At 47.4% G+C, this 27,464-nt stretch overlaps 1 protein-coding gene across 2 annotated transcripts; it reads right to left on the reverse strand.

Moving 5' to 3' along the window:
• Window positions 1–68: 68 nt before the first annotated feature.
• Window positions 69–26,667, reverse strand: Arf3 (ARF GTPase 3). 2 transcript variants are annotated; one of them, XM_075960564.1, is made up of 6 exons: window positions 26,464–26,667; window positions 25,636–25,712; window positions 5,857–6,097; window positions 4,767–4,877; window positions 4,455–4,579; window positions 69–3,996 (listed from the first exon to the last, which is right to left on the reverse strand). In XM_075960564.1, exons 3-6 carry the CDS (start codon window positions 6,002–6,004, stop codon window positions 3,835–3,837), a joined length of 546 nt encoding a protein of 181 aa, XP_075816679.1. In that variant the 5' UTR covers window positions 6,005–6,097; window positions 25,636–25,712; window positions 26,464–26,667; the 3' UTR covers window positions 69–3,834. The 2 variants fall into 2 exon arrangements, with proteins under 2 accessions (XP_075816679.1, XP_075816678.1); XM_075960563.1 differs by lacking the exon at window positions 25,636–25,712 and having other exon boundaries at window positions 26,464–26,666.
• Window positions 26,668–27,464: the final 797 nt, after the last annotated feature.

Raw genomic sequence — 27,464 nt, forward strand, 5'->3', positions numbered from 1 at the left:
CCAGGAAAGCCAAGGTTTGAGACAGAGAAACCCTGTCTCAAAAACCAAAATAAAAAAGGAAAAGAAAATGCAGTTCAGAAAGTGATCTATTTATTAATAAATAAACAAGCACTTGAGAAAGATGTTCCTAACTTACGAGCTGAGGGAGCCTGGAGGAAGGAAAGTAAGCAATGCTTAGAGACACAGGGCTGGTGAAGGGCTGTGTAGCTCGGTGGTTGGGAAGCCAGAGACACAGGCAAAAGCACTGATGCTTGAGGGTGATGACTCAGCAACAAGAGAAAGGCTGGAAGGAAAACTAGCAAGTAGAGAAATGGAGAAGAAACTGAGTATACATTTAGAACTTCATAGTATGTGGGACTCAAAGTCAGTACTGAAGCAAGGAGCAAGAGGGAGGGGCACCCCTGCTCACCGTCCCTGTTCTGTGTGGAGTTGGCCAGTGACAGCAGCGGAGGGAAAGAGAAGTGGAAGGAAGGGAGGGTAAGCTTCACGGGAAAGGTGCTTCCCTCAGGACATCTGTGGGGTTTCTGGATGAGCTCAGCACTGGGGATGGGAAACCACACACCCCAGGCACAGCTGTGCAGTGCCGCTGCACTAAGAAACAGACCATGTTTACACCGCCCAGATGTTTGCCCTGTGCTTACTCACTTCCCAAATCCAGGTCTAGATGGGTGATAAGAAGCCAGTCTAAGCACGGGGTGGCCATAATCAGACTAGTCACCTAATCTTCAGGGCTGGAAAGAGTAACTTAGAAGAATAAGGGGCCCTCCATGTTCAGGGCCCTTCAATTGCTTTAGTCTCTAAAGCAATGCTTCTCACCCCTCCTAAAGCCACGGTCCTTTAATACAGTCCCTCAAGTTGTGGTGACCCCCAACCATAAAAATTATTTTTGTTGCTACTTCATAACTGTAATGAATCATGATATAAATATTTAAGCAGGGTATCAGATACTCGGCCCCTGTGAAAGGATCACTCGACCGCCACAGGCTGAGAGACGCTGCCCTGCGGTCTGTCAACAGGTGGTGACACAGCCCACTCAGGAGCGTGCACTTCACAAGGCTATCGGTCCCAGCTCACGCTCTGCTGCCTGACTCACTGCATTTCCTTCTGGGTGTGACGGGAAGAAGGACTCACAATCAGTGTTTCCAATAAACCTAAGTTCCTCCGTGACTTATTCTCCACCCACTGAAGCACGTCCTCCCACCTCCGCAGAGAGAGAACAGTGTGGAAGGGGACGGAAACAGATGTCCCCGCTGCCGCGTGGCTGCTACACAGCATGAAGGGCTCCTCCAGAGCTGCATGAGACAAGTTTAATTTCCAACCAGGGTCACAGCCATTGCATTAGCCCACATTTTTGAGCAAGGATAGAGAAGGTGAGTTGTTAACCATACACAGTCTACATTCCAGAGAAAGGAAAAAGAAAAACCCACTTTCGAACTGTAGATACCACTGTAACACCACAAACGCTGGAGGTGGAGGGAAGGGGAATCCCCAGGAAGAAAGCTGGAAGATCAAAAATTAAACCAACTTGAGAAAAGCAGGAGAGGGAGTTTACAGAAATGGAATGGAACCCCACCCCCAAAGATGTCAGGTGAATGGGAATGTAGAAAGCCTCTACTTCCCCCTGGAGCCAGAGATGTTACAAGATGTTACTGCCCCCTGCTGGACATATCTGGAGCAGCACCAAGGCAACATCATAGGCTGCTTCAGCCTGCTCAGCCTCAGGTTGGTCCCAGGAGGCTGAGAAAAACAGATGCTGGGGTAGGGGGTGGAGGAGTGGACCAAGCAATGTACAAAACCTACTTGGAACTAGCATCTAAGCAGGGAAGGCCAGAGGGCGTGGCACAGAAGGAGGCAAAGTCCTCACCAATCACAAAGAGTAGAAAATCAAGTAGAAGACGAAATCAAGGAAAAGAAAAACAAACAGGCAGCAGCAACGGTGAATGAACGGTGAAGCAAAGCAGAGGTCACAGAGCGGCAACCAAGGTGGGAAAAATCAAGAAACAGACAAGAAAGTGTGGAGGGTAGTGTCGAGTGACAGTAATGAACCCACTTTAAAATGAAACAGAACCCCCAGCCCCCCCCCCATGTACACATCAAACACCACACACACACACACAAACACACGCACACGGTCTAGAGTACACACCCACGTAGCATCTGGGGTTTATTAACAGTACTAAGTGCACTGAGGGACACCCCTGGACGTCTCACAGTTCAGCGGGACTAAGCTGGGGAACCCATCTGCCTGCTGAAGACAAAGCCAGCAGGAGACCTGGCCGGAGGGGTGCTCACAACTGCCCTCCTGGAGAAGGTCCGGGGTCCTGACCTCAGCAGAGAGCTGATGGGCAGCTGGTTTGGAGCTCAGGGCGCAGCCAGCACACACAGGAGCCCACAGAGCAGCCACAGCTTCACTGCAATGACTCCATCAGGACCCAGGTCAGAGCCTCAGGAATAAGTGCCCTCTTACAGACCTGCAGCAGCAGCATCTGAACAACCAAAGACTGACGCAGGGAGGTCCCTGCAGGTCACTGTCCCAGCACCAGTCACATAGGGTCCTGTCTCCTCCACTCCAACTCCCCGAACCTATTCAGGGAAGTGTGTGAAGGTTGAGGAAAGCCGCCAGGAAGGAGGTGGACAGGGCAGACAAGGAGAGTCTGAGGCCTGCCAAGAGCAGAAACTCATCTTCTAGCTGGTCCTGCACTAGAAAGAGACTGGAGCAGAGGGGCTGATATGAGGTCTGCTATGTCACCCCTACTCCACAGCCCCTTGTTATCCCACCTGGTCAGTCCTCAGCATGTCAGCTGACTAGGTGAGAAAATCTGACAAAGGACAGATGGAGCCCCAGCCCCAAAGATCAGAAGCCTGAGGAAGGAGCAGGACTGTCCCATGTCTTACCTTTTCCTAGTAACAAGAACAAGATGGTAAACAGACTACACTCCACCCCTCAGCATGCAGGCCCCACTAACCCATCTCCCTCTGAGCTCTTATGACGGAGGAGGACCAATAGAACACTCTGGACTGATCAAAGTGAGTGGGTTCCTCTCTCCTCCCTACCAACGAGGCAGCGTAGCATGGCATCTCCTTAGGAACAGTCATCTAGAGATAAATGCCATTTCCTGCGCTCACAAGGGTGGAGAAAAAAATATAAGGAAGACGGTTGTAGAGTCCGCCATCTGTCTAACATCCAGGAACACCACCTGCAGAGAGGAAAGCAATGGACCCACCCACATCTCCCCTTTATCTCACCAACACAGAAGGGGCAGATGACAGGCTCCACTGGGCAGTGTCCTGGCTGCAAGCCCTGAGCTGCACTCCACTCCCTCCCCCCCAACCCCGACATATATATCTCTCTATACATGTATATACAGGCGCACACATGCACGCACACACAGAGAGGCCCGTGCAATTTCCATGTAGAACAGGAAAGGGGGTAGAAGGAAAGGAAGACAGGGAGGAGAGTGGCCAGGGAGACAGGGAAGGGGCTCAGAGGCCAAGAGCACAGCAACCAGTGCCAAACAGCAAACATAGAGAACACCCCACTCTTTCTCCTGAAACCCAACAGGGAGACCACCCCATGAAACCATAACAGCCTCATTTGTTTTAAATCCAGTAAATTGGAATGATTCATCATCAGGACAGCAGTTGGGGACCGACCATGTCAGTGGACAGGGAAGGAGGAAGGGAGGCACAGGAGGCAAGGCTCTTGCTGGGCATGTAGACATGATACCCAGGACCTTGGCCACACTTTCAAGAGGAAGGAAGGGGGAGACAGGAGTAGAGACAACGGGTACGTGTCAGGAGTGGGTGGGGCGGTCAGAGAGGGCTGCCTGGCTCTCACTTCTTGTTTTTGAGCTGATTGGCCAGCCAGTCCAATCCTTCATAGAGCCCGTCCCCGCTGGTAGCACAGGTGGCCTGGATGTACCAATTGCGGTGACGCAGAGAATGCAGCCCCAGCTTGTCTGTGATTTCAGCAGCATTCATAGCATTCGGCAAATCCTGCGGTGCAAGGGAGACACACACAAGACACCTTAGAATCTTGCCAAGTTTTCCAGAGAACCCATTTAACAAAGGCACATACGTGGCCACCTTCTTCATCTCAAGAGCTGAAGGAACTACTCCAGGCCTCACAGTCCCAGAACTCCAGACCCAGTGAAGTAGACAGCTATTCCATGAGGAGGGTGATAAACGTGTGATTCAGGAGGCCAAAGTTAAGTCCACTACAGTGCACGGCAGGGAAGATAAAAACCCTCAAGGGACTTATCTATTATCTACCACATTACATGCTGCTGAATACACCTGGGCTGATGGACAAGGGAAGGGCAACTGCTTGTATTTCCCACATTACCAAATTGACATCAGCAGTCACGGGCCTTTCTGTACAATGAACCCCAAGGCTCCACAATTCCTATAGTCAGGTCGCTCTCTCCCAAATTAGGAAAAAGGAGACAGCTCACCTGTTTGTTTGCAAACACAAGGAGCACAGCATCCCGGAGCTCATCCTCTGCCAGCATCCTCATCAGCTCCTCTCGGGCCTCGTTTACGCGTTCCCGATCATTGCTGTCAACCACAAATATCAAGCCTAGAGAAGCAGAGAGAGCACGGAACACACAGAGGTAACAAATGTCTCCTTCCCCATCACCACACCCACCAAACACGTTCCCCTTTCTCCACTTCCAGGAGCTGCATCCAGGGCAAGGGCTGGCTACCCACAACACTGCACAAACCCAGCAAAGCAATGCCAACCCCAGGAAGTTTGTCTGCCATACCTTGGGTGTTCTGGAAGTAGTGTCTCCAGAGAGGCCGAATCTTGTCCTGGCCACCTACGTCCCATACTGTGAAGCTGATATTCTTATATTCCACTGTTTCCACATTAAACCCTTTGGGAGAGAAAATGTCAATAGCCACCGGCCTCCAACCCCAGACTTATAAGTAGTGACCACCCAGTGAGTTTCCTTCCACTTCTTTCTTCTCAGCTTTGGACAAGACACCAACAAAAGAAAGTGTAAGGTCCTAGGACCTGGTAATCCTTGACCTAGGTAGCCTAAAAGAAAATCTAAAGGAGCTGGAAGATGGCTCAGTGGTTAAAAGCACCTGTTCTTAAAGAAGGCTAGAGCTCAATTCCTAGTACCCAGAGTACTGCTCACAACCATCCCAAACTCCGGTTCCAGGGGATCTGATTCCCTCTTTTATGTGTCATGGACACTAGGCATGCACGTATATGGTGCATACATACATACAGGCAAAACCTAAACACACACATAGAAATAAGTATATATGTTACACACACACACACACACACACACGAAGGAAAATCTAAGAAATCAAAAACAATGATGTCTGATGAGAAGGGTCACTGCTGCCTGGGCAATATAAGTCAACCTTCACAACTCTATTCTGTCCTTTTATCACTAAAATGTATCTAAGCTAAGCTGTGGGGCTGAGAGGCGGAGAAAAGAATGAGACATGAGCTACAGTGCTGGAGCCCCAAACCTCAGGATATTGACCACAGCCCCATGTTTGTAGCAAATGTTCTCTGAGCAGGCAGGTCTTAACCAAGATCGCCACTGAAGATCTAAACCAAAGCAATTCCAGGCCTCTGGCAGGAACATCAAAGCCCTTCACCTGCTTTCCAAACATCACAGAGAACAAACCAACTCTAATGCCTGAGGGCAACAGTTGAGTGCCAGGCTGCGGAAGTTCCCGCATCAGGGAGGGCCAGGGCAGGTGGGCAAACGGCAGCTCCAGCACCTGCCAGTAAGTTAAACAGACTCTCTCTCTCTCTCTGAAGCCCATGAGGTGTGTGGACTTGCCTGGGGAGATCCCTGAGCAGGCCTCCAGCCTTCCCTCAGCCCTTACCGATGGTGGGGATGGTGGTGACAATCTCCCCCAGCTTCAGCTTGTACAGGATGGTGGTCTTCCCGGCAGCGTCCAGGCCCACCATTAGGATGCGCATCTCCTTCTTCCCAATCAGGCTCTTCAGGAGGTTCCCAAAGATATTACCCATGGTTACAGGAGCTGCTTTCTGAGGTCAGTGAGACCCAGAGAGGGACAGTGGTGGTCTGGTTTTAGCCTGGTTCTCGGTATGGAGAGCTTGATCCTAGATGAAGGAAATAGAAACGCCTTACCACCATTTGCTTCTAAGGACTTGAGATTCACAGACATCGCCAAGTCACAGCTGGAGTTCATTCACTGCTGGTCGAGCACCAGGTAGGGACAACGAATACCAAGGCAACTCACACAGACTGAACTTCTGAGAGCAGAGACAAAGCAGGAGACACGCAGGGCCCTTGCTACACCAGTAACCTACAGCAGGGACTCTAGGGAGGTTGCTTACTTCATCTTTACAGATCTGAACCTAAAAATAGAGACCGTTCTACCTGGTGATTTCTAAAGTAATTTCAGTTCTGATGTTCACCCAAAGCACCACAAACCCATCTGTGCCTCTCCCTCCACCGACCTTACCCAGACTTCTGAAGAGGGCGGAAGAGAGTGGAATGAGGAGTGGCTCTCTGTGACTCCTGCCGAGGCTCAGGCTTGCTAGGTTCCCAAGGTTTACTTACACTCTGCTCTAGTCAAGAGCAGTTCCTTCCCTGCCTGCAACTGTAATTCGATTTCCTTCCACACTAACGTAGACGAGGAAGGAAATCAGCAAGAACGACTGCAATGGAAGAACCTATCTCTTCTACTCTGAGCTGCTGCAATGTGCCCTGTCCACACAACTGCATACTGAGCTGGGCATGTGGGGAAGCTCTGCACTGCTCTGCAGCCCACCAAGGAGAGCTGTGCCACAAGGTCACCTGCAATGAGGTGATATCTCATTCCTGCATCTTCCCTAACCCCTTAGCCTGTTCTCCACAAAACAGCCAGAGTGCTCTTAGAAGCCAATTAAGGTCATGTGGTTCTTCTGCTCAGAACCTTTGATTGCTTCAAGCTCCCTTTTAGTAAACCCAGAAGCCCTGCAGCCTTGTGTCCTAAAACGTACAACAATGCCTGGTGCAATTCAACAGTTAACTCCTAAGGTTTCTATCAATCTCACCCCCAGCTCAGCAAACTGAACGTTCACACATGGTATACAGCAGACACCTAACACACGCCTGCTAAGAACAAGGAGAGCAGAAGAACCACAGCTAAAGATGTAAGACACCAACACGCCCATTCCAGCTACTGCTATCGACAGAACTCATGCACCTATGCATTCATCCCCTTTCCAGTCACAGGACCGCCACAGAGACGTGCACCTGAGACACATGCTAGCTCACACCTATAATTTCCTCAGTCAGGAAGTGTAATCAGAAGAATCTTAAGTTCCAAGCCAGTTTAACGGCAAGACCACCTCTCAAACCAACCCTCACACAAATACTTTAAAAAAAAAGTTTTATTATTTTTATATTTATTCTATTTTAGGCATGAGTATTTGCTTGCATATATGTCTGCACCATGTGCATCCTTGTGCCCACAGAAGGCATCAGATTTCACTGGAGTCATGAACAGTTGGGATAGGAGCTAGACAGATGGTTAAGAGCACTGGCTGCTCTTCCAGAGATCCTGAGTTCAATTCTCAAGAACCACACTGTGGCTCACATCCATCTATAATGGGATCCAATGCCCATCTTCTGACCTGCAAGCATACATGCACACAGAGCACTCACAAATATAAAACATGCAAAGAATCTCTAAAAAGAAATGATCAGTTGTAAGCTGCTGTGAGTGCTGAGAACTGAACGAACCCAAAGTCTTCTGCAAGAACAAGTATCTTTACCACTGAATCATTTCTCCAGCCACCTTAAAATGTATGCGTTAGTTCCCTAAGATAAACTTCTGATCCTCTTGTCTCTACCTCCCAAATGCTAGGATTATAGGTGTGCCCTACCACTTAAAAACACAACTCTGAAACAATTTGAATTGGGGGTTCAGAGCCACCCATGCCAGACGGTTCTCTGTGTCTCAGAAGGCATGTATCAGTGGCAGCTTATTCAGCAATCACCATAGCCAGCTGCTGGCATTCTCTAGAGTCTGGAAACCAGGGACACATACACCCCAAACTCGGAAGGAAAAGGAACAGGTCAAGACAGAGTGCAAGGCCAAGAGCCCCTCTCACAAGGAAAGCATGCAAGCCTGGAAACTGCAGCTTGTTTTGTTGTTGTTTTCCCTACTCGTCTGTAGCCAAATCCAGACCAGTGCACAGAAGTCAGATTGCAATCTGGAGACTAAAGTACTAGACTGTCCAAAAATAAAAAAGAAACAATGAATGCAACAGAGGGCTTCATCTTCAGACATCCCCACACACCCACTAACGAGCCAGGAGGTTCCCCAGATAAGTCCTGCCTCTGACCCAGGAAGCTCATATCCTAGAGACAAGGCTTGGCTCAACCTCAGCCATGATGACCATAGCCAGCCTTGCCACCCTTCTTGCGCCAACTCATCCAGTCAGGTCTAGGGCTTTTTGTGCATTCCTAGGTGAGAGCAGGAAGGGGCAGGCGATGACAGGGACACTGTCCAGCTGCTAAGACCAGGACATGACAACCATGGCAACAGCAGGCAGATGGACTTCTGGTACCATGACAAAGAAAACCTCCATGTCTGGGATGAAGGTGATATTTTTTGAAGGTTCGTTATTAGGCTCTGGCTGAAATCTTAAACGTATGTCATACATTTCCCACTGTCCTTCATGACCAGACTAGCACTGATTAAATGACAGTGAGAATCATAGCTGGAAGGGAAAATCAGCAGCCAGTACCTTGCTCAGAACCTTTGTTCTGCTTCTCTGCTCAACTGGCATGCTGGTTACCATTCAGAGCTGACCATGGAGACATGTGCCTCTAGTCTGAGCACTGTAAGGCTGACGCAGGACGGCTGGAAAAACAGCAGCTGTGACACCTGCGTCTATACCACAGTATGCCCTTGGAAGGTCCCCGAAAGCCGTGAGCTTCTCATGCAGTGTGTACTACCGTGTGAAGCTTGCTTTCTTATAAACTGGCACATAACTGTCTCCCTAATTAAAATGCAATCTCCACTGCACGACCTATATCCTTTATTTACTTGAGGCCTGTCTCCACTCCCTTGTCTAGATCACTATGAATGCTCCATTATACATACTGACTTGAGCCTCAACTAGAGATATCCCCATATCATTTCTTCCGTCCAGTAGGATTGGTATCTATATACTGATGGTTAATCAAATGTGCTGTCAAGCTTGGAATGGTGGTATACACTTGTGATCCTAACAGACTCGGAAGTGGCAGGAAATGACTATTCTAGAAAATTGGGGTTCAATTCCCAGCACCCACACTAAGATCTGACACTTTTCACACATACATGCATACATGCATGCAAAACAACAACGCACATTTTAAAGAAAGGCTGAGGCAAAAAGATCAGAAGTTCAAGGTCACCCACAGCTACCTATCAGGTTTGATGCCAGTCTGAGCTAAGCGAGTTCTAGCGGGTTTTGCCTGCATGCATGGATGTGCACCACGTGCATGCCTGGTAAGCCAGATCCTCTGGAACTGGAGTTACTGATGGTTAAGTCACCATGTGGGCGATGAGAACCAAACCCTGGTCCTCTGCAAGAGCAACTTGTGCTCTTAAAGACCACCTCTCCGGTCTGTACGCACATTTTTATTTCTAGTGCAGGCACACCTCTGAGTCTGAGGCTAGCCTGGTCTACAGGTGAGTTCCAGGGCTACCAATACAAACCCTATCTTGAAGAAACAAAGCGAAAGGCTGGGCCCTGGTGACGCACGCCTTTAATCCCAGCACTCAGGAGGCAGAGGGAGGTGGATCTCTGAGTTCGAGGCCAGCCTGGTCTACAAGAGCTAGGACTGTTAAACAGGGAAACCCTGTTTAACCCTGTCTCGAAATATCAAAGACTAGAGCAAAACTGGTGAAATTTCCCCTTTCCATTAATATGTAAACGAAGCTGATGAAGATCTTATTAAATATTTGACAGCTACTAAGAACGTTCCCAGAGCAATCAGGGTTTATGACTCCCTTTAGTGTAATTGGGAGCTTGGTTTAGCATTCCAAAGGAGACCTGGCTTCTTTGACTTTCTCTACCCCTCTGTTTTTGCACTAGGAAATAGTATGTGTCACCAGGACAGTGACAGCAGCTTCTAGCAGTGTGCCAAGAACACAAATTCCTGGCCATACAAACAATTACTATCTCAATGGTTGTAAACCTTAGCCTTTTTAAGGGCCAAGCCATCTCTCTAATCCCATACAATTCCCTGCACCAGAATGCATTCCTAGGAAAACAGTAAGTAAGCAGGCCATGGATTTCAGCTGGAAGAGCGTTTTTCCCAGCATACACGTTTGAAACCTTCAGTTTGATCCCTAGTACTTCATAAAACCATTCGTGGAAGAGCAGGCCTGGGAGATGATCAACTCAAGGTCATCCTCAGCTAAGAGATGGGTTGGAGGCCAGCCCAGAGTATGAGACTCTGTCTCAAGAGGAGGGGGGAAAGAAGTGAAGAGGAGGAAGAGAGAAGAAAAGGGAGGGATAGGCAAGGAGAGACAAAGCCTGAACTGTCCTCCTATTTACCCAAGTTACTCCCTTTCACACAGATGGTACCCTGTGTGGATAGGGCGAAATGGTCAGGGTTCCATGGACTGTTGAAAACAGAGAACAAGAGACTTAAATAATGGCTAGTAGTAATACCTCTTAACAGAGTATCTCAATATTCTCGTTTAAATTCGGAAAATTTTGTTAATTGGGGGTAAAAATAACAAGAGGCCCCAAACTGTGGTCTGGCACAAAGTGGAGCCCTCCAGGAGTTCAGTCAAGCAGGAGGACTGACTGAAGGCTCATTTGAGCACATGCTCACCTGAAGACATCCATTCCTACTCCTCCACTCCCAGCAAAGACAGCTGTTGCTAGAGCTGGCTACACGGCCACCTTGGCTTGTGTATTCTGCAGAAAACACGCCTGTCTCGACCCTTAAGGGCATTCTGATGGTCACAGCCCAGCCGGCCACATACACTCCTCCCATTTGAGTCCAATGCTGGACCAAGCATGTATCCTATCAGAGGGGACAGGCTTCAGATGGGTCCAAAGGAAAGCAGAATAGCTTTTCAAACCCTCTGCTGCCAGGCAAGGTAAGACCAACTATGTTCCCAGGTAATTTTCAAAGTGAGGTATCGCTAATAGAAATGCTATCTGAAACACTGATAACCAAAAGACCAATAGTTTAGGGCACGGTAAGCCTGCATTGGTCTCCAGAATAGTTGGTCTGCGAAGCTGTAATGTATTTTTAAGTATATCTTTTTGATTTTGATATATAGAATTGTCTGGCCTTGAACTCACATAAATCCTCCTGTCTCTGCCTCTCAAGTGCTGGGGTTAAAGTATGTACCACCATGCCTGAAGACATCTGTAAATTTTAAGTTTTGTCATAAGAACACTTAAGTTAGAACACAAGATCCGATTGATATCTTAGTAATGCGTAAGATTTTCAAAGTCAAGAAATCACTTCTTTTGTCTGTTATCAGTGATTAAAAAGTCCACAGAACAGGGATGAGGGGACTAAGGATGGTCAGTTGTGGAGAGCTTGCCTACCCTGCAGAAAGAGTTCATTCAATTCCAGGACTGCAAACCAAGGATGTAATGGCACACAACTATAGTCCTGGCACTCTAAGGATGGAGGCAGAAAACTAGAAGTTTAAGTTCATCCTTGGCTATACAGCAAGTACACTGTCAGCCCATGAAAAAGACAAAGCGGTAAGGGGTAATTCCCAGACACAAATCTCAGGTTACACCTGCACAACTCTCTAAGGAAAGAGAAGCAGTAGGCACCAGGTAGTCAAGTGGGAATGGATATGAGGAAACCTATGTGCAAAGGCATAGAGATCTGAGTCACAGATCACATACTTTACTGAACAAATGGAAGTGACAAGGGATGGTCGTGGAGAGATGAGGTGGGGACAGATCCTGAAGGACCTTAAAAGCTGTAGTATAGGCAGGGTAGCATGATCAAAGACCATTCTAATAGCAGATTCACAAATAAATTAAAAGAGCGCAAAACTGAAAGCAAAAAAAAGTGACAAGTACAACAATACAAATGAGAAGTCAAAATTCTTTTAAATATTTATTTATTATGTATACAATATTCTGCTGCATGTATGCCTGCAGGCCAGAAAAGGGAAGCAGGTCTCATTATGGATGGTTGTGAGCTACCTACCATATGGTTGCTGGGAATTGAACTCAGGACCTCTGGAATACAGCTAGTGCTCTTAACCTCTGAGCCATCTCTCCAGCCCAAGAAATCAAAATTCTTAACCAGGGTTGGAAGTAGTTAGGGTTCCCAGCACCCATGCAGTAGCTCACAACTGTCCTAGCTCCAGTTCCCGGGGATCCGATGCCCTCTTCTGGCTTTCAGAGGCACACACATGGTACACTTACAAAGATGCAGGCAAAATATACATGAAAAATAAGTAAAACTAGGTTCTTGGTAACAAGAGGTAGCAACAGAAGATGAGATGGACTTGAAACACCATTATGACAGAATTCACTGGGCACTAATGTTACACAGCTTTAATCCCAGTACTTGGGAGGCAGAGGCAGGAGGATCTCTATGATTTTAAAGTCAGACTACTCTACATAGCAAGTTCCAAGATAGTCAAGGCCACATTGAGATCCTGTCTCAAAAAAATGTAAACTCACAGGTTCACTGACTGATTAAATGTAAGCAGGAAAAGCAGAAAAGCCAAACATGACTTGGGAACTCAGTGGCAATTCTTCAGGCAGAAAAAAAAAGAGGAATAGGTCTAGTGAGGATAAAGATGTTTGCTTTAAAATTTAATACAGATTTCTTTAAAAATTTAATTATACATTTTTAAAATTTTTATTTATGTATTTTTTAGGTATGAGTGCTTCAGATCCCAGTACAGACGGTTGTGAGTCACCATATGGTTGCTGGAAATTGAATTCAGGACCTCTCAAAGAGCAGCCAGTGCTCTTAGCAGCTGAGCCACCTCTCCAGCCCAATTACACTTCTATGGGTGTGAGGATGTTCATGGGAGTGAGGTGTGGTGGCTATTAGGCTGGAGCTACAAGCTAAGCTACTGCAGTCATCTGACAGAAGTGCTGGGGACCTGCCTGCGTCCTCTGCAAGAGCCCTTTGTGCTCTGACCACTAAGCCATCTCTCCAGCCCTTTTGATGTACAAAATTATGAAGTTCAATAGACAGGAGTGGTCTGGGACCTTGGAAACCACCTACACAAACAGCACCTGAAGCATAAAGGAACCAAGATGGCTGCCTCTTCCAGAGCCACTCTTCCCCCTTTCTAGTCAAACCCCACTCTGTAAAACTGTGGAGACAAAGAATATGAAATGTATTTCAGCAAAGATGGCTCTTCCTCAGCTCTAAGGAAAGAATGACCTCGGTAAGATGCGGGGGAAGTTCCCGGGAGCATCTAAGAATGCTTTCTTCAATCTTTAAAAAGAACACAAGTGTTCTCTTGTCCAGTCTTCAGCTGATATACAAGGATGAGATGCTAAACCGGGGTGGCAGCTCACACCTGTAATCTCAGCACTCCAGAGGCTGGGGCAGGAGAATTGCCAAGAGTTTAAGGACAGCCTGGACTAGAGACCGTCTCCAAGAGAAAACTAAGAAATTCCATGCTAAGGAATGGCTCAGTCACTGAAGCACTTGCTTTGAATGCACAGGACCCAAGTTGGAGCCCCAGAATCCACGTGAAATGGCCAGCTATGGTGGTACACACTTGCAACCCCAAAGCTAGGAAGGCAGAGACAAGGAAGACTCTTGATTCACCTGCTCAGCCAGCAAAGCCTAACTGGTGAACTCCAGGCCAAAGAGACTGTTTCAAAAAAGATGCAAGTCATTCTTAAGGGTACCCACAGTTGTCCTTCAGCCTACACACACACACACACACACACACACACACACACACACACACACACACACACACACGTCACACTCCCATGCATAAAGGAATGGGCGGGGGGGGAGAGAAAGATGTCCCAGCAGGTCAACACACTTGCCAATAAATATGACAACCTGGGCTTAGCCCCCAGGTTCCTTGTGACTGTCCTCTGACCTTGACATGTGTACCGTGACGTCTGCCGTCTACCACGCACACAGATAAACACAATTTGGTGGGGGGAGGACTCAAGACAGGGTTTTTCTGTGTAGCTCTAGCTATTCTGAAACTTGCACTGAACTCAAAGAGATCTACCTGCCTCAGCCTCCTGAGTGCACCACCACCACCTGAAAAATAAATGTAATTTTTAAAATTTAAAAGGTTAATTGGGAGGCTAGAACACAACTGAAAGGTTATGAGCCAGACTATATAGTGAGACCCTGTTTCACATAAAACACAACTCCAAACTCTTAATGGTCAGACTCAACTGTTAAAGAAAACTTGTGGCTTTTGCAGAGGACCAGAGTTCAGTTCCCAGAACTCACATAGTGGCTTGGTTCACATCTGTCTGTAGTTCCAAGGGATAAGATACCTCATTCTGACCTTCATGGGTACATACAACACGCAGTCCCAACACTTATACACATAAAAATAATCTTAAAGGACACACATTAAGAGCTCTAGTTGTTGAGAGGCTAAGATACATAAGGATCACAGTGTACAGGCCGGCGTAGGCTACAGGCAGACATTATCTCAACAATGAACAGGCCGGGCGGTGGTGGCGCACGCCTTTAATCCCAGCACTTGGGAGGCAGAGGCAGGCGGATCTCTGTGAGTTCGAGACCAGCCTGGTCTACAAGAGCTAGTTCCAGGACAGGCTCCAAAACCACAGAGAAACCCTGTTTCGAAAAAACAAAAACAAAAACAAAACAAAACAAAAAAACAATGAACAGGCCGGCATAGGCCACAGGGAGACACTATCTCAACAATGTACAGGTCAGTTGAGGCTACAAGAAGACACTACCTTACAACTCACAACAGCCATCCACCCAAATAAAAATAATAAAAACAAACTAGATAGAGCAGAAAAGTGGAAGAATAGGTCCTTTAATGACTAGCCAATGGATTAAACGGAAGAAAAGTTGGGGGGAGGGGACTGGGAGGAGAGGAGGGAGGGGAAACTGAAGCTGAAATGTAAATAAACTTTTTTTTTTTTAAAAGGGAACAGGGGCTGGAGAGATGGCTCAGAGGTTAAGAGCATTGCCTGCTCTTCCAAAGGTCCTGAGTTCAATTCCCAGCAACCACACGGTGGCTCACAACCATCTGTAATGAGGTCTGGTGCCCTCTTCCGGCCTGCAGACATACACACAGACAGAATATTGTACACATAACAAATTTTAAAAATTGCAGCTCTTAAAAAAAAAAAAGGAACAGGGACTGGAGAGATGGCTCAGTGGTTAAGAGCACTCGCTGCTCTTCCAGAGGACCTGGGTTCAATTCCCAGCAACCACGTGGCAGTTTACAACTGTCTTTAACTCCAGTTCCAGGGATCTCACACCTTCACAGCAATTCATACAAAATAAATATAAATTAATTATTTAAAAAAAAGAAACAAATGGGTTCTAGCCTTATACTTCTTTTAAAACTTATAACTAAAACTTCCCAGTTTGTTTCCAAGTATACGGTTCAATGGCTTTAAGTACACTGACACGGTTGTGCCACTGTCACCATTCTCCACCTCCAGGGCTTCCTCAATCCTCCCAAGTGAAATGGTACTCGTTAAACAAGTATCCCTGTTCAAGGCCGGGCGGTGGTGGCGCACACCTTTAACCCCAGCACTTAGGAAGCAGAGCAGGTGGATCTCTGTGAGTTCAAGGCCAGCCTACTCTACAAATTGAGTTCCAGGAGGACAGCCAGGGCTGCACAGAGAAACCCTGTCTTGAAGAAAAACCTACACAAAAACTAAACAAAGCCCTGCTCACAGGCTGGGGATACAGCACTTGCATGTTGTACGCACGAGGCCCTGGCTTCTAACTCCAGCAGTGTAGGAAGAAGCCTCTTCTCTCCACGCTGCCATGCAACGGCGGTCCTTTTGGGGTGTGTGTACACTGTGGGGCATGTGGAGGCCAGAGGACAATTTCTAACAAGTAGTTCTTTCCATATGGGTCCCACGGCTCAGACTCAGGTTGTCAAGCCTGGTGAGTCTGTCAGCTGACACAAGCTATCTTCATCTCTCAAGAGGGAAACTCAAGGGACAAAATGCCGCCATCCTGCAGACAGCTCTGCAGGCCGCTGTACTGATGACTGGAGTGAGAGGTCCGAGTCCACTGTGGGCAGCGCCACCTCTGGGCAGGTGTCTCGGAGGTAAGCACCCTCCTCCACAACCTCTGTATCAGCTCCTGCCTTGAGTTTCCTTCATGATAAACCAGCAGCGTAAGATGAAATACTTTCTGTATGTGTAACTTTACTACTCTACCTCGTGGAGGTAGTAGCTGCCTTTTATATCCGGCTTATTTTAATCATTTTTATTGCTTTCATAAACATGGGATACATGAGACCCTCCCTCTCAAAGAAAAAATTCTAGTTGGGTGTGGTGACACCATTATGAGCTGAAACCAGCCTGGCTTCGTGTGAGAGAGACCCTGTCTCAAAAAATAAAACACAAGGAACTCTTCTCTGAGAAGCCCAAGCCCCATACTGACCTGTGTCTTACTTTCTACTGAGTGCCTCAGCCCTTGCGCTTAACCCTACATTAAAATCTTTATTAGATCTCAACTCTGCTTCATTGATAAAAACAAGCACACACACAGACTTGTAACAGGCAGAACCAGCAGTCCGGAAGGACAAGCGGACACATCAGTAGGATAAATCAAGAAACCAGACATCGGGCACGATGAGGAAGGTCCATACCAACAGGGGAGAGCTGGAGTGCTAATGGGAGATCGCTTGCTTTAGCATACATGAAGAGATGGCTCAGACAGTTCCCAGCACCCGTGTCAATTAGCTCACACCTACCTGCAACACCTGCTCCAGCCTCTTACAGCTTCTTTGGACATCTTCACACATGTGCTCTATACTCACAAAGACCCACACAGACACATAAGTAAAACTGTTTTTTTGTTTTTGTTTTACGAGACAGGGTTTCTCTGTAGCTTTGTATCCTGTCTTGGAACTAGCTCTATAGACCAGGCTGGCTCAACTCAGAGATCCACCTACCTGCCTCTGCCTCTGAGTGCTGGGATTAAAGGTGTGCGTCATGACGACCCCACCGCCCGCAATAGTAAACTTTTTATTTTTTTATTTATTTATTTATTTTTGGTTTTTTGAGACAGGGTTTCTCTGTGGTTTTGGAGCCTGTCCTGGAACTAGCTCTTGTAGACCAGGCTGGTCTCGAACTCACAATAGTAAACTTTTTAAAAAGGATACACAGTCAGGCGGTGGTGGTGTACACCTTTAATCCCAGCACTTGGAAGGCAGAGGCAGGCAGGTGGGTCTCTGTGAGTTCAAGGCCAGCCTGATCTATAAGAAAGCTAGTTTCAGGACAGGCACTACAGCTACAGAGAAACCCTATCTTGAAAAAAAACATACACATATAAAAAGGATACATAAAGTCCTAGGTTTGAGACCCAGCATTAATAACCCTGCCCCCAAAAAAGGTTAAAGCCTAGAGAAAGGTCAAATTAAGACTTTAGGTCTTAATTTAGGCTGGAGAGATGGCTCAGTGGTTAAGAGCATTGCCTGCTCTTCCAAAGGTCCTGAGTTCAATTCCCAGCAACCACGTGGTGGCTTACAACCATCTGTAATGAGGTCTGGTGCCCTCTTCTGGCCTGCAGGCATACACGCAGACAGAATATGTATACATAATAAATAAATTAAAAAAAAAAAAGACTTTACGAGCCGGGCGGTGGTGGCGCACGCCTTTAATCCCAGCACTTGGGAGGCAGAGGCAGGCGGATCTCTGTGAGTTCGAGACCAGCCTGGTCTACAAGAGCTAGTTCCAGGACAGGCTCCAAAACCACAGAGAAACCCTGTCTCGAAAAACCAAAAAAAAAAAAAAAAGACTTTAGGTAAATAAAAGTACCTATTGTAGAGACTATCAATAATGACCCTGGTGTAAGTCAAAACATCCGATCTCAAACTGTGCCCTGTGTTCAGGCCAGAGTTGGAAAAAAGATAAAACAGAGGCCACAACAAACTAGAAGGGACCCCACCACCATGTCTGAGAGAGGCTCATACTCCTGGGGAAGTTTTTCCCAAATTCAACCTGTAAATAAGTGAAGACTCAGTATGGAAGTATGTGTGGCCAAGGTCCGAGTGTGATCCTAACACTCAGGAGTCAGAAGCAGGCAGACCCCGCTCCCCAAAGCAATGATCTCGTCAGAAAAAATAAGACCAGATGAAAAGCACCTGTATTCCCCAACATTCTGGGGCACTGTCCTGTCTAAACTTTCAGCCTGCCCCATTCTTTTAGGGTTTTTTGGGGGGAGGGGGTTATTATTTAAAAAACTTTAAACAGCTGGTTATGGCGGCACTTGCCTTATTTTATGTGTATGCTGTTTGCCTGTACTGTGTGCAACATGAGCATGCCTGGTACCTGCAAGAAACCAGGTACAAGGACGGGAGTTAGATTCCTTGGTACAGACGGTTGAGAGTTGTCATGGCGATGCTGGGAACCAAATCTGAATCCTCTAGAAGAGCAGTTAAATGTTCTCAATGCTAAGCCATTGCATCAGCCCCTTGCTTTATTTCTTACAATCTGTACAGTTTACAACTGCCCAAGTCCAGGTACCCTACGACTGCTCCTATCTCCAGCCGTGGAGAGCCAACACTATGCTTTCCTCATTACGAAAAAAAATCACTGAAAGGTAACAGTAACTTTGCACAGTTAGTGCAACACCTTAATAAAGTCAATCTGGGGCTGGAGAGATGGCTCAGTGGTTAAGAGCACTGGCTGCTCTTCCAGAGGTTCTGAGTTCAGTTCCCAGCAACCACATGGTGGCTCACAACCATCTGTAATGAGATATGGCGCCCTCTTCTGGCATGCAGGCATACATGGAGGCAGAATGTTGTATACATAATAAATAAATCTTTAAAAAAAAAATAAAGTCAATCTGACTTCAATACAGGGCAAGCTGGAGTTCACAGTGAACCGGGCAAACAGAAGCCACAATCTGGACAAGGCCAGTTACAGCAGTACCTAAGGGGATGATGGCTCAGTGGTTGAGAGCACTGGCTGATCTTCCAGAGGACACAGGTCCAATCCCCTGCACCCACATGGAGGCTCACAATCACGTGTTAGCTCTAGTACCAGATCATGACGCCTTCTTCTGCCCATGCACTACAGGCAGATGGGACACAGACACGCATGCAGTCGAACACTGACATACTATAATGAGTCTTTTCTTCCTAAAGAAACAGAAAAATGTGGTTTATTCACACTTGCCTGTTTCACTTTGCAGAGTGCCTCTGATGCATTCCAGGTCAGCTGGAGACACCGATTACAAGGCCAATGGGCGCCAAGGCAGGACTTGCAGTGCCTCCCATCAGCTCAGGTTTCTAGGTGCTGCTCTAGAATCATCTGTGCATGCCCTAACAGGAAAAAAGGCTAGGAATTCCTGCACTAGGAACCCTGTCAGCAGCGGCTATGCCACAGGCTTCCTGTCCTAGCACAAAGCACTAGGGCTGACCTAGAGCTACTGACTGACACACTTTCTGAAATGGTCCCACTGTGGATGACAAAACATTTGTAGTATCAGGACAGAAAGTAATCCACTTGTGGCCCCCAGTCCTCCTCCTGATGTGACAAACTGAGATGTGGTTTCCATGTTCTCAGATCCCTAGTGCTCCTTGGAAGAGACCAAGAGGCTGCCCAGACACCATGCATGGTATCTATCTGTAATCATAGCACACGGGAGGCAGAATCAGGCCACTGTGGTCTGCCTAACAAATTGAGAGCAGTCTGGATTGCAGACAACCCTCTCTAAAAAGGGTGTGGATACAAATGACTCATCAGGCAAAAGCACTTACTATCAAATCTGAAAACCTGAGTTCAATACCCAAGATCCACATGGAGGAAGGAGACAAAAGACACGTTATCTGACTTGCACGCGCGCGCGCGCGTGCACACACACACACACACAAACTAAATTTTTTTAAAAAAGGGAATTGGAGAGTTGGGTCAGCAGTTAAGAGCACTTATTGTTCTTGCAGAGGACGCAGTTTGGCTCCCAGCATCCACATGGTGGCTCAGAAGCATCCATAACTCCAGTTCCAAAAGGATGTTGACACCTTCGTTTGACCACAGGTACCAGGCATCATACACACAGTGCACATACAGACATGCAAGCAAAACACTCATATGAATAATATGATTATTATAATACGATTATTATAATATATATATATATATTTTTTTTTAAAGCCAAGGAAAAAAGAAAAGGTCCTACTTAACTTTAAAAAGCTGCCTAGGGGCCTGGCAGTGGTGGCGCACGCCTTTAATCCCAGCACTCAAGAGTCAAGAGATAGGCAGATCTCTGTGAGTTCGAGGTCAGCCTGGTTTACAGAGCAAGCTCCAGGACAGGCTCCAAAGCTACAGAAAAAACCTGTCTTGAAAAACAAAACAAAAAAAGGCTGCCTGTGAAGAGAAACCACACATACAAAGGTTCTGGATATGTCCCCACTCACCCCATTACCATACCATCCACTTTTCTCAATAAAACATTTTATGTATTAGACTTCTACTTAGGGTGAAATCTGAATGCTTCATTTAAAAAAAAAAAAACAAATTACAGGAACGGAACATACCTCAGTTGATGGAGTGCTTGCCTGGCGTGCACAAAGTCAAGGGTTCGATCACAATCACTGAATAAACTAGGGGTAGTTACCCATACCCACAATCCCAAGACTACGACAGTGGGGGCAGAAGGACCATCAGTTCAAAGACATCTTCCACTACTTGGTTAAAGCTAACCACAAAATTTTCAACATCAAACAAAAGCTCTCTTGCATCCTAAATTCATTTTAAATGTAAACATTCACAACTGAGAAACCTTACCTCTAAAAACCAAAAAAGGAAAGAAAGAAATATTCAAAGAAGGGGCTGGAGAGATGGCTGAATGGTTAGAGCACAGACTGCTCTTCCAGAGGACCCTGGTGTAATTCTCAGCAAGCTCACAACTGTCTGTAACTCCAGAATCCAACACCGTCACACAGACAAATACACAGGCAAAACACCATTAAAAGATAATAATAAATTAATTTTAAAAAATTCAAAGATTTACTTTTTTTTTTAAAGACAGGGTTTTTCTGTGTAACCCTGGCTGTCCTGGAACTCTGTAGAGCAGTCTGTTTCTAGAGGTCTCCTGAGTGCTGGGATTAAAGGTGTGCAGGGCCACCACTGGCCAGAGAAGTTAAACGTGCACACGGGGCTGGAGGTGAGGGTTAGAATGCCCAATGTGGGTGCCTGGAAGGAAGTGCTGAACCATCTCCCTAGTCCTAACAAAAAGGAGTACACTGTCACTTAGTGTACACATGGCATATGTGGGCAGGTGCACGCCATGTCACACACGTGAAGGTTAAAGACAACTTCTGAACACTGGTTCTTTCCACCAGATGGGTCCAGGACTCAAACGCAGGCCTTCAGGCTAGGCTTCAGGTGCCCTCACCTGCTAAGACAGTGGTTCTCATTTTCCTAACGCTGTGACCCTTGAATAAAGCTCCTCATGTTGTAAGGACCCTGAACCTTATTTTCGATAATACATCAAAACTGTAATTTTGCTACTGCTATGAATTACAGTGTAAATATCTGTGTTTTCTGATGGTTGTAGGTATCGCTGCGAAAGGGTCGTTCATATCCCAATGGGTTGAGAACCACAGGGATAAGACTCTACTGTCTGTCTCACTGGTCCCTGAAGCCTTCATTTTGATAGTTTGGTTTCATACACACACACACACACACACACACACACCAGAAGAGGAGACCAGATCTCATTACAGATGGTTGTGAGCCACCATGTGGTTGCTGGGAACTGAACTCAGAACCCCTAGAAGAACAGCCAGTGCTCTTAACCTCTGAGTCATCTCTCCAGCCCTTGTTTTGGTTTTTTGAGACAGGGTTTCTTTGTCCAACAGTCCTGGTTGTCCTGAAATTCACTTTGTAGACCAGGCTGGCCTCGAACTCAGAGATCTACCAGCCTCTGCCTCCCGAGTGCTGGGACTAAAGGCGTGCACCACCATCGCCCAGCTCACCCTTTTGTTTTTGAATGAAACTGTGTGTGTGTGTGTGTGTGTGTGTGTGTGTGTGCGTGCGTGCGTGCGTGCGTGCGCGCGCGCGCGCACGCGCGCGCAGTGCCCAGGAGGCCAGAAGAGATTGTTGGGTCTCCTGGAACTGAGGCTACAGGTGCTGTGAGTTCCTGATGTGGGTGCTGGGAACTGAACTCCAATCCTCCAAAGGAGCAACAAGCCAGTTCTAACCATTGGGCCAACTCCTCTGGGGCCACCCATTTTCCTCCTTTTTTTTTTTTTTTGTTTGTTTCTCTAGGCTGGCCTTGAACTCAAAGAGTTCCTCCCACCTCTGCCTCCCAAGTGCTGGGATTAAAGGCACAGGCCACCACTGCCTGTCTGACAAAGCTTCTCTGTGTAAGAGCCCTGGGTGTCCTGAAACTCACTCTGCAGACTAAGCTGGCCTCAAATGCCCAGAGATCCACCTACCTTTGCCTCCCAAGTGCTGGGATTACATCTATGCCTTATTTATCACATCCAGCTATAGAGTGCCGAGAGACTTCTTTTTTTTTGTTCTTTTTTAAAAAAAAAATTCTTTGTACATCGTTTTTGTCTGGAGGCCAGAAAGTAGCTGTAAGAATCATTTCTCAGCTCTCAACAGAGGAATCTAAAATGGCTCAAAGACACTTAAGGAAATGTTGAACATCCTTAGTCATCAGAGAAATGCAAATCAAAGCAACTCTGAGATTCCATCTTACACCTGTAAGAATGGCCAAAATCAAAAACACTGATGACAACTTATGCTGGAGAGGTTGTGGGGAAAAAGGAACACTTCTGCATTGCTGGTGGGAATGCAAGCTGGTACAACCCCTTTGAATGTCAGTGTGGCGATTTCTCAGAAAATTAGGAAAAAACCTTCCTCAAGACCCAATAATACCACTTTTGGGTATATATCCAAAGGATGCTCAATCATGCCACAAGAACATGTGCTCAACTATATTCAGAGCAGCACTGTTTGTCATAGCCAGAACCTGGAAACAACCTAAATGCCCCTTAATCGAAGAATGGATTAAAAAAAATGTACATTTACACAATGGAGTACTACACAGCAGAAAAAAGTAACGACAGCTTGAATTTTGCAGGAAAATGGATGACGCTAGAAAACATTACTTTGAGAGAGGTGACCCATACACAGAAAGACAATTATCACATGTACTCACTCATAGGTGGTTTTTAAACATAAAGCAAAGAAAGCCAACCTACAAACCACAATCCCAGAGAACTTAACAATGTGGACACTAAGAGAGACTTACATAGATACAGTCTACATGGGAAGTAGAAAGTAGAAAAAGACAAGATCTCCTGAGTAAATTGGGAGCATGGGAACCTTGGGGAAGGATTGAAGAGGGGAGGGGAGAGGCAAGGAGGGGAACAGAGAAAAATGTAGAGCTCAATAAATATCAATAAAAAATGTATTTAAAAAAATCAGTTCTCTGCTGGGCAGTGGTGGTGCATGCCTTTAATCCCAGCAAGAGGTGGGCAAATTTCTTTGAGTTCAAGGCCAGCCTGGTCTACAGAGTGCGTTCCAGGACAGGCTCTAAAGCTACAGAGAAACCCTGTTTCGAAAAACCAAAAAAAAAAAAAAAGAAAAGAAAAGAATCAAAGAATCAGTTCTCTCCTTCCACCATGGGGGCTAGGTAGGAGCTGGGAATCAAACTCAAGTCTTCAAGCTTAACAGCAAGAGTGGAACTCACTGAACCACCTCACACCTCACCAAGCCTACAGTGACTTTTCTAACAATCACCCATAGACATGATACAATCATGATGAATGTTCTGGGCCCCATCCTGATCCAGCCTCACCTCCTGCTTAAGCAGCAAGAACTGCCTCTACAAGTTGATACTGAAAAAGGGAATGTCACCACTTGTAAGATACTGTATAGTTACTGTAACAACTGTCCCTCTACAAGCTGATATTGAAAAACAGAATGTAATGACTTGTAAGACACTGTATAGAGTCCCTGAACAACTGTCCCTCCTCACAGGCACCAAGCTGCTCTTTTGTGAACCTTCTCTCATTTGAGGCAGCCCTGAGTGTTCATGTCATCGCTATCACCATGGCGGGTTATTAATAGCAGTAACACGTGTTGGTGCGGGTCTCACACAACACTCAGTACTCTGATCTCATGTAATCCTCACCACAACCGTTACCTCTTTACACACAGGGAGATGAAACTGAGAAAAAGCAATTTTACCAATTGCATACAATAAAAGAGCTGGAGAGGAGATAACCCACTCCCACCCACTGTGTGATCCTAGAGACCACCTTTAACTTCTGCATCATTCTGTCTCTAAAAACACCTCTCACCACAATGGTACATTCTGACTCTCAGGCATCTTGTATCTATTTCCAAAGTCATAGGAGGAAGCAGAGTCACTTTTTCTCAGTTACCTTGGCTTTAACAAACCTGCTTTTGAAGAAGTTCCTCCTTCTAGTCAACAGAGATGGCCTCTGTCCTTTAACCCATTTTCTCTCATCATAAATACTGTAAAGGGAGCGATGAACACACTACAGTGTCACCCTTAAGACCTGACAAGACTATCTCCAAATATGTCACGTTTTGTTTTGCTGATCATAGTCTTGCTATGTAACCCAGGCTGACAGACACCTCCATCCTCCTGCTGCATTTTCCTAGTGCCAAGATTACAGGTCTCCATCGCCACACCTGGCCTCTTTCCTTCAACTACAGCTAGAAACCTTGCCTGTGTCTACACACTCCTAGCCTATGTGCACGTCTCAAAAAAGGAAGTAAGAGTTTGATGTGGGGGTTCACACTGTAACCTCAGCATTCCTGAGACAGAGGCAGGCAGCTGTGAGTCTTGAGGCCAGCAAGGGGACTACCCAGAGAAACCTGTCTCAAAAGGGGGGGGGATGGGAGCAGCAAAGGAAAACTAGCAAGACCGCAGGAGACTGAACAGGTGACACACGGGAGCCTTCCTTTTCTAGCTGCATCCAAGGTCGGTGATTCACACAGTGCAAAGACGAACCTAAGCCAATCGAGCCTTTCTTAAAATTAGCTTTAGCCATTTATTCAAACTCAGGGCCCATACGCAGAAGACCACTGCCTGTCCAGACAGGGGGAGACTACCCCAAAACAGGCTGAAGACAAAATGGCAGCAAAGCCAGTCTCCATCTACCTGACTGAGGATAGAGATGGAGGTATGCAGAGACTAGATTCTATCCTGTTGCAACTAGTCAAGCAATCAGACTCCTGCAGCAGATCTCCTCCCAATAAAACTTTCATGCCACAGACCATGGGTGACCCAACCCAACAGCAGCGGAGACAGGTTTTACATTACCTTTCTCCTCATCCTAATGACCTCACTATTTTCTTCTCACTCCTGGCCACACACTCCTCCACCACATTCCCCCTGACCCAGAGACCAGCAGAAATAGAACCCCAAAAAGGAACAAGTCTCTCCAAAAGAGAGTTACCACTTAACTAATCAAGTGGCCGGTTTTAATAGGGAACTTTACCTCCCCACCTCCCCCTTCCTTCAAAGGATTGGCGTGAGCAATGGTTTCATTTTCTGTTCCGGGAATCCTGGTACTTCCTAGAGAAAGAAAGCGGATTGGAAGACACAAACTCAGGGCCAGTGACAAGATGCTCCCTCCTCCAGTGAGACCGCCCCCGCTACGCCTGGGGGTGGAAGGCCCCACCTCTCTCCTCCAAGCTAGCTCGGATCCCCCCTCCCCCTTCTCCAGCCTCCTCTCCACCCTCTCCCCACCTGCTGCCCTCTTCCCAACCTGCCCTTCCCAACATCCCAAAGCTGAGAGCAACCTCCCTGAGAACAGTGCGCAGCGGTGCTCCACCAGCAGGCCCTGATGCTAAACCCCAGTCCCCATGCCTCACGATGGGTGAGGGAGAATAACCACAGCAAGGCTTTTCTTTGGTCCCCCTAAAGCTCAGGCGGGGAGAAGAGGAGGGGGAAGAAAAGGCAGCATTCCTCATAGCCCTTCAACAGAAGGAAAAGACTCCGCCCCCGCATCACCTCCCACTGGCCAGCATGCTCCCCTCAACCCCAACCCTCTAAAACTCCACCTCTGCAGCCCCAGGTCGCCCCTCGGGCGAGGCGGAGGACAAATCTGCGTGCGCCCCCCGCCCCCACCCCAGCTCGGCGTCCTTCAGCTGCGGGGGCAGGAGTGGGGCTGGGAAGCCCCCGCCCCCAGCTCTGCGAGAAGTGTCCACCGCACCTCGTCAGGCAGTGCTGGCAGGACCACGGCAGGGGGCCTCGGGCTCCACGGCTCCCACCCTGACCCAGCCTCTTCCCTGCCCGGACCCGCCTTCCCTCTCCAGCTCCGAACCTGTTCCTGCTCCCGGTGCCGCGGCTGCCACCGCCACCTCCGCCCCCGCAGGTTCCGCCTGGCTCTCGGGCCGCTGCCTCCCTCTCCCCGAGCCGACCGCGGCGACGCTGGTCCGCTGGCCCGCTCCCCGGCTCCCTCCTTCCTTCCCTCCACCTAGCACCGGAAGCCGCGACGGCGACAGGAGATGTGCGGCGAACCCCACCCCCAGCCTGGGATACTTCCCACCTCCACGATCGCGCGAGAAGTGCGCGGTAGCGAGCGGCAGTTCTCGCGAGACCCATCACCATGGCAGCGGCTGCAGCAAAAGCGGTCGGGTGCTGAAGTTGAGTCTAGGCGGGGGCCTGTGTGGGGGCTGGAAGATCGGGAGGCAGAGTGTGGAGATGAGGCTGTGGGGACTGAGGTGAGGCTCCCAAGCTCCAGGGCCACATTCTGGCTGCACTGGAGACTGGACTTGGGCAAGGGAGTCTCTGGGGTTTCTTCAGCAGAACTAACAGTGGAGTATGGATAGCAAAAACCTTTGCTGTAACCTTCCCTTAACTCCAGTCTTTATTTCTAGTAAGCCACACGCACCCCACTTGCTGCGCCGCTCAACTAATTCCTAAGTTTCTCTGAGGTCAGAATCAAGAGATCCTTTCTCATAAAGGAGGAGGAGAGAAATTGATGCATTTAAGATACTGAAGGAAACATCTGAAATCCGGGTCGTTTAGGAAGTTGCACTGGAAAGACAAAGGAGAGAAACGTAATTACTCAGAGGCGGACCTGATGGAGTCTCTCTAGATGAGTATGGCTTTTAGTCCGCAAGGAAAGAACACCCACGTTCCCTCTTTCTCTTACACTCACTTTTTTTTTTTTAACGTGATGGAGACACTGCCTGAAACTAGTTAGAAGTTATATTAGAAGCTGCGCTTGAGGGGTCCTCACTAGTAACAATGAGCGTCACGTTCTTTAAAATGCATGTAGTTAGTATAAGGGAACACAGTTCTTCCCTAGAGTTTGATCCC

This window comes from Microtus pennsylvanicus, chromosome 2 (genome assembly GCF_037038515.1).
Source record: "Microtus pennsylvanicus isolate mMicPen1 chromosome 2, mMicPen1.hap1, whole genome shotgun sequence".
NCBI classification, from domain to species: domain Eukaryota; kingdom Metazoa; phylum Chordata; class Mammalia; order Rodentia; family Cricetidae; genus Microtus; species Microtus pennsylvanicus.

Coding starts and splice junctions, on each gene's coding strand:
- Arf3 (XM_075960564.1), bottom strand. CDS start 6,004: ATGGGTAATATCTTTGGGAACCTCCTGAAGAGCCTGATTGGGAAGAAG. Junction 4,878..5,856: donor CACCACCATCCCCACCATCG/GTAAGGGCTGAG, acceptor TCTCTCCCAAAG/GGTTTAATGTGGAAACAGTG. Junction 4,580..4,766: donor CTACTTCCAGAACACCCAAG/GTATGGCAGACA, acceptor CTGCTTCTCTAG/GCTTGATATTTGTGGTTGAC.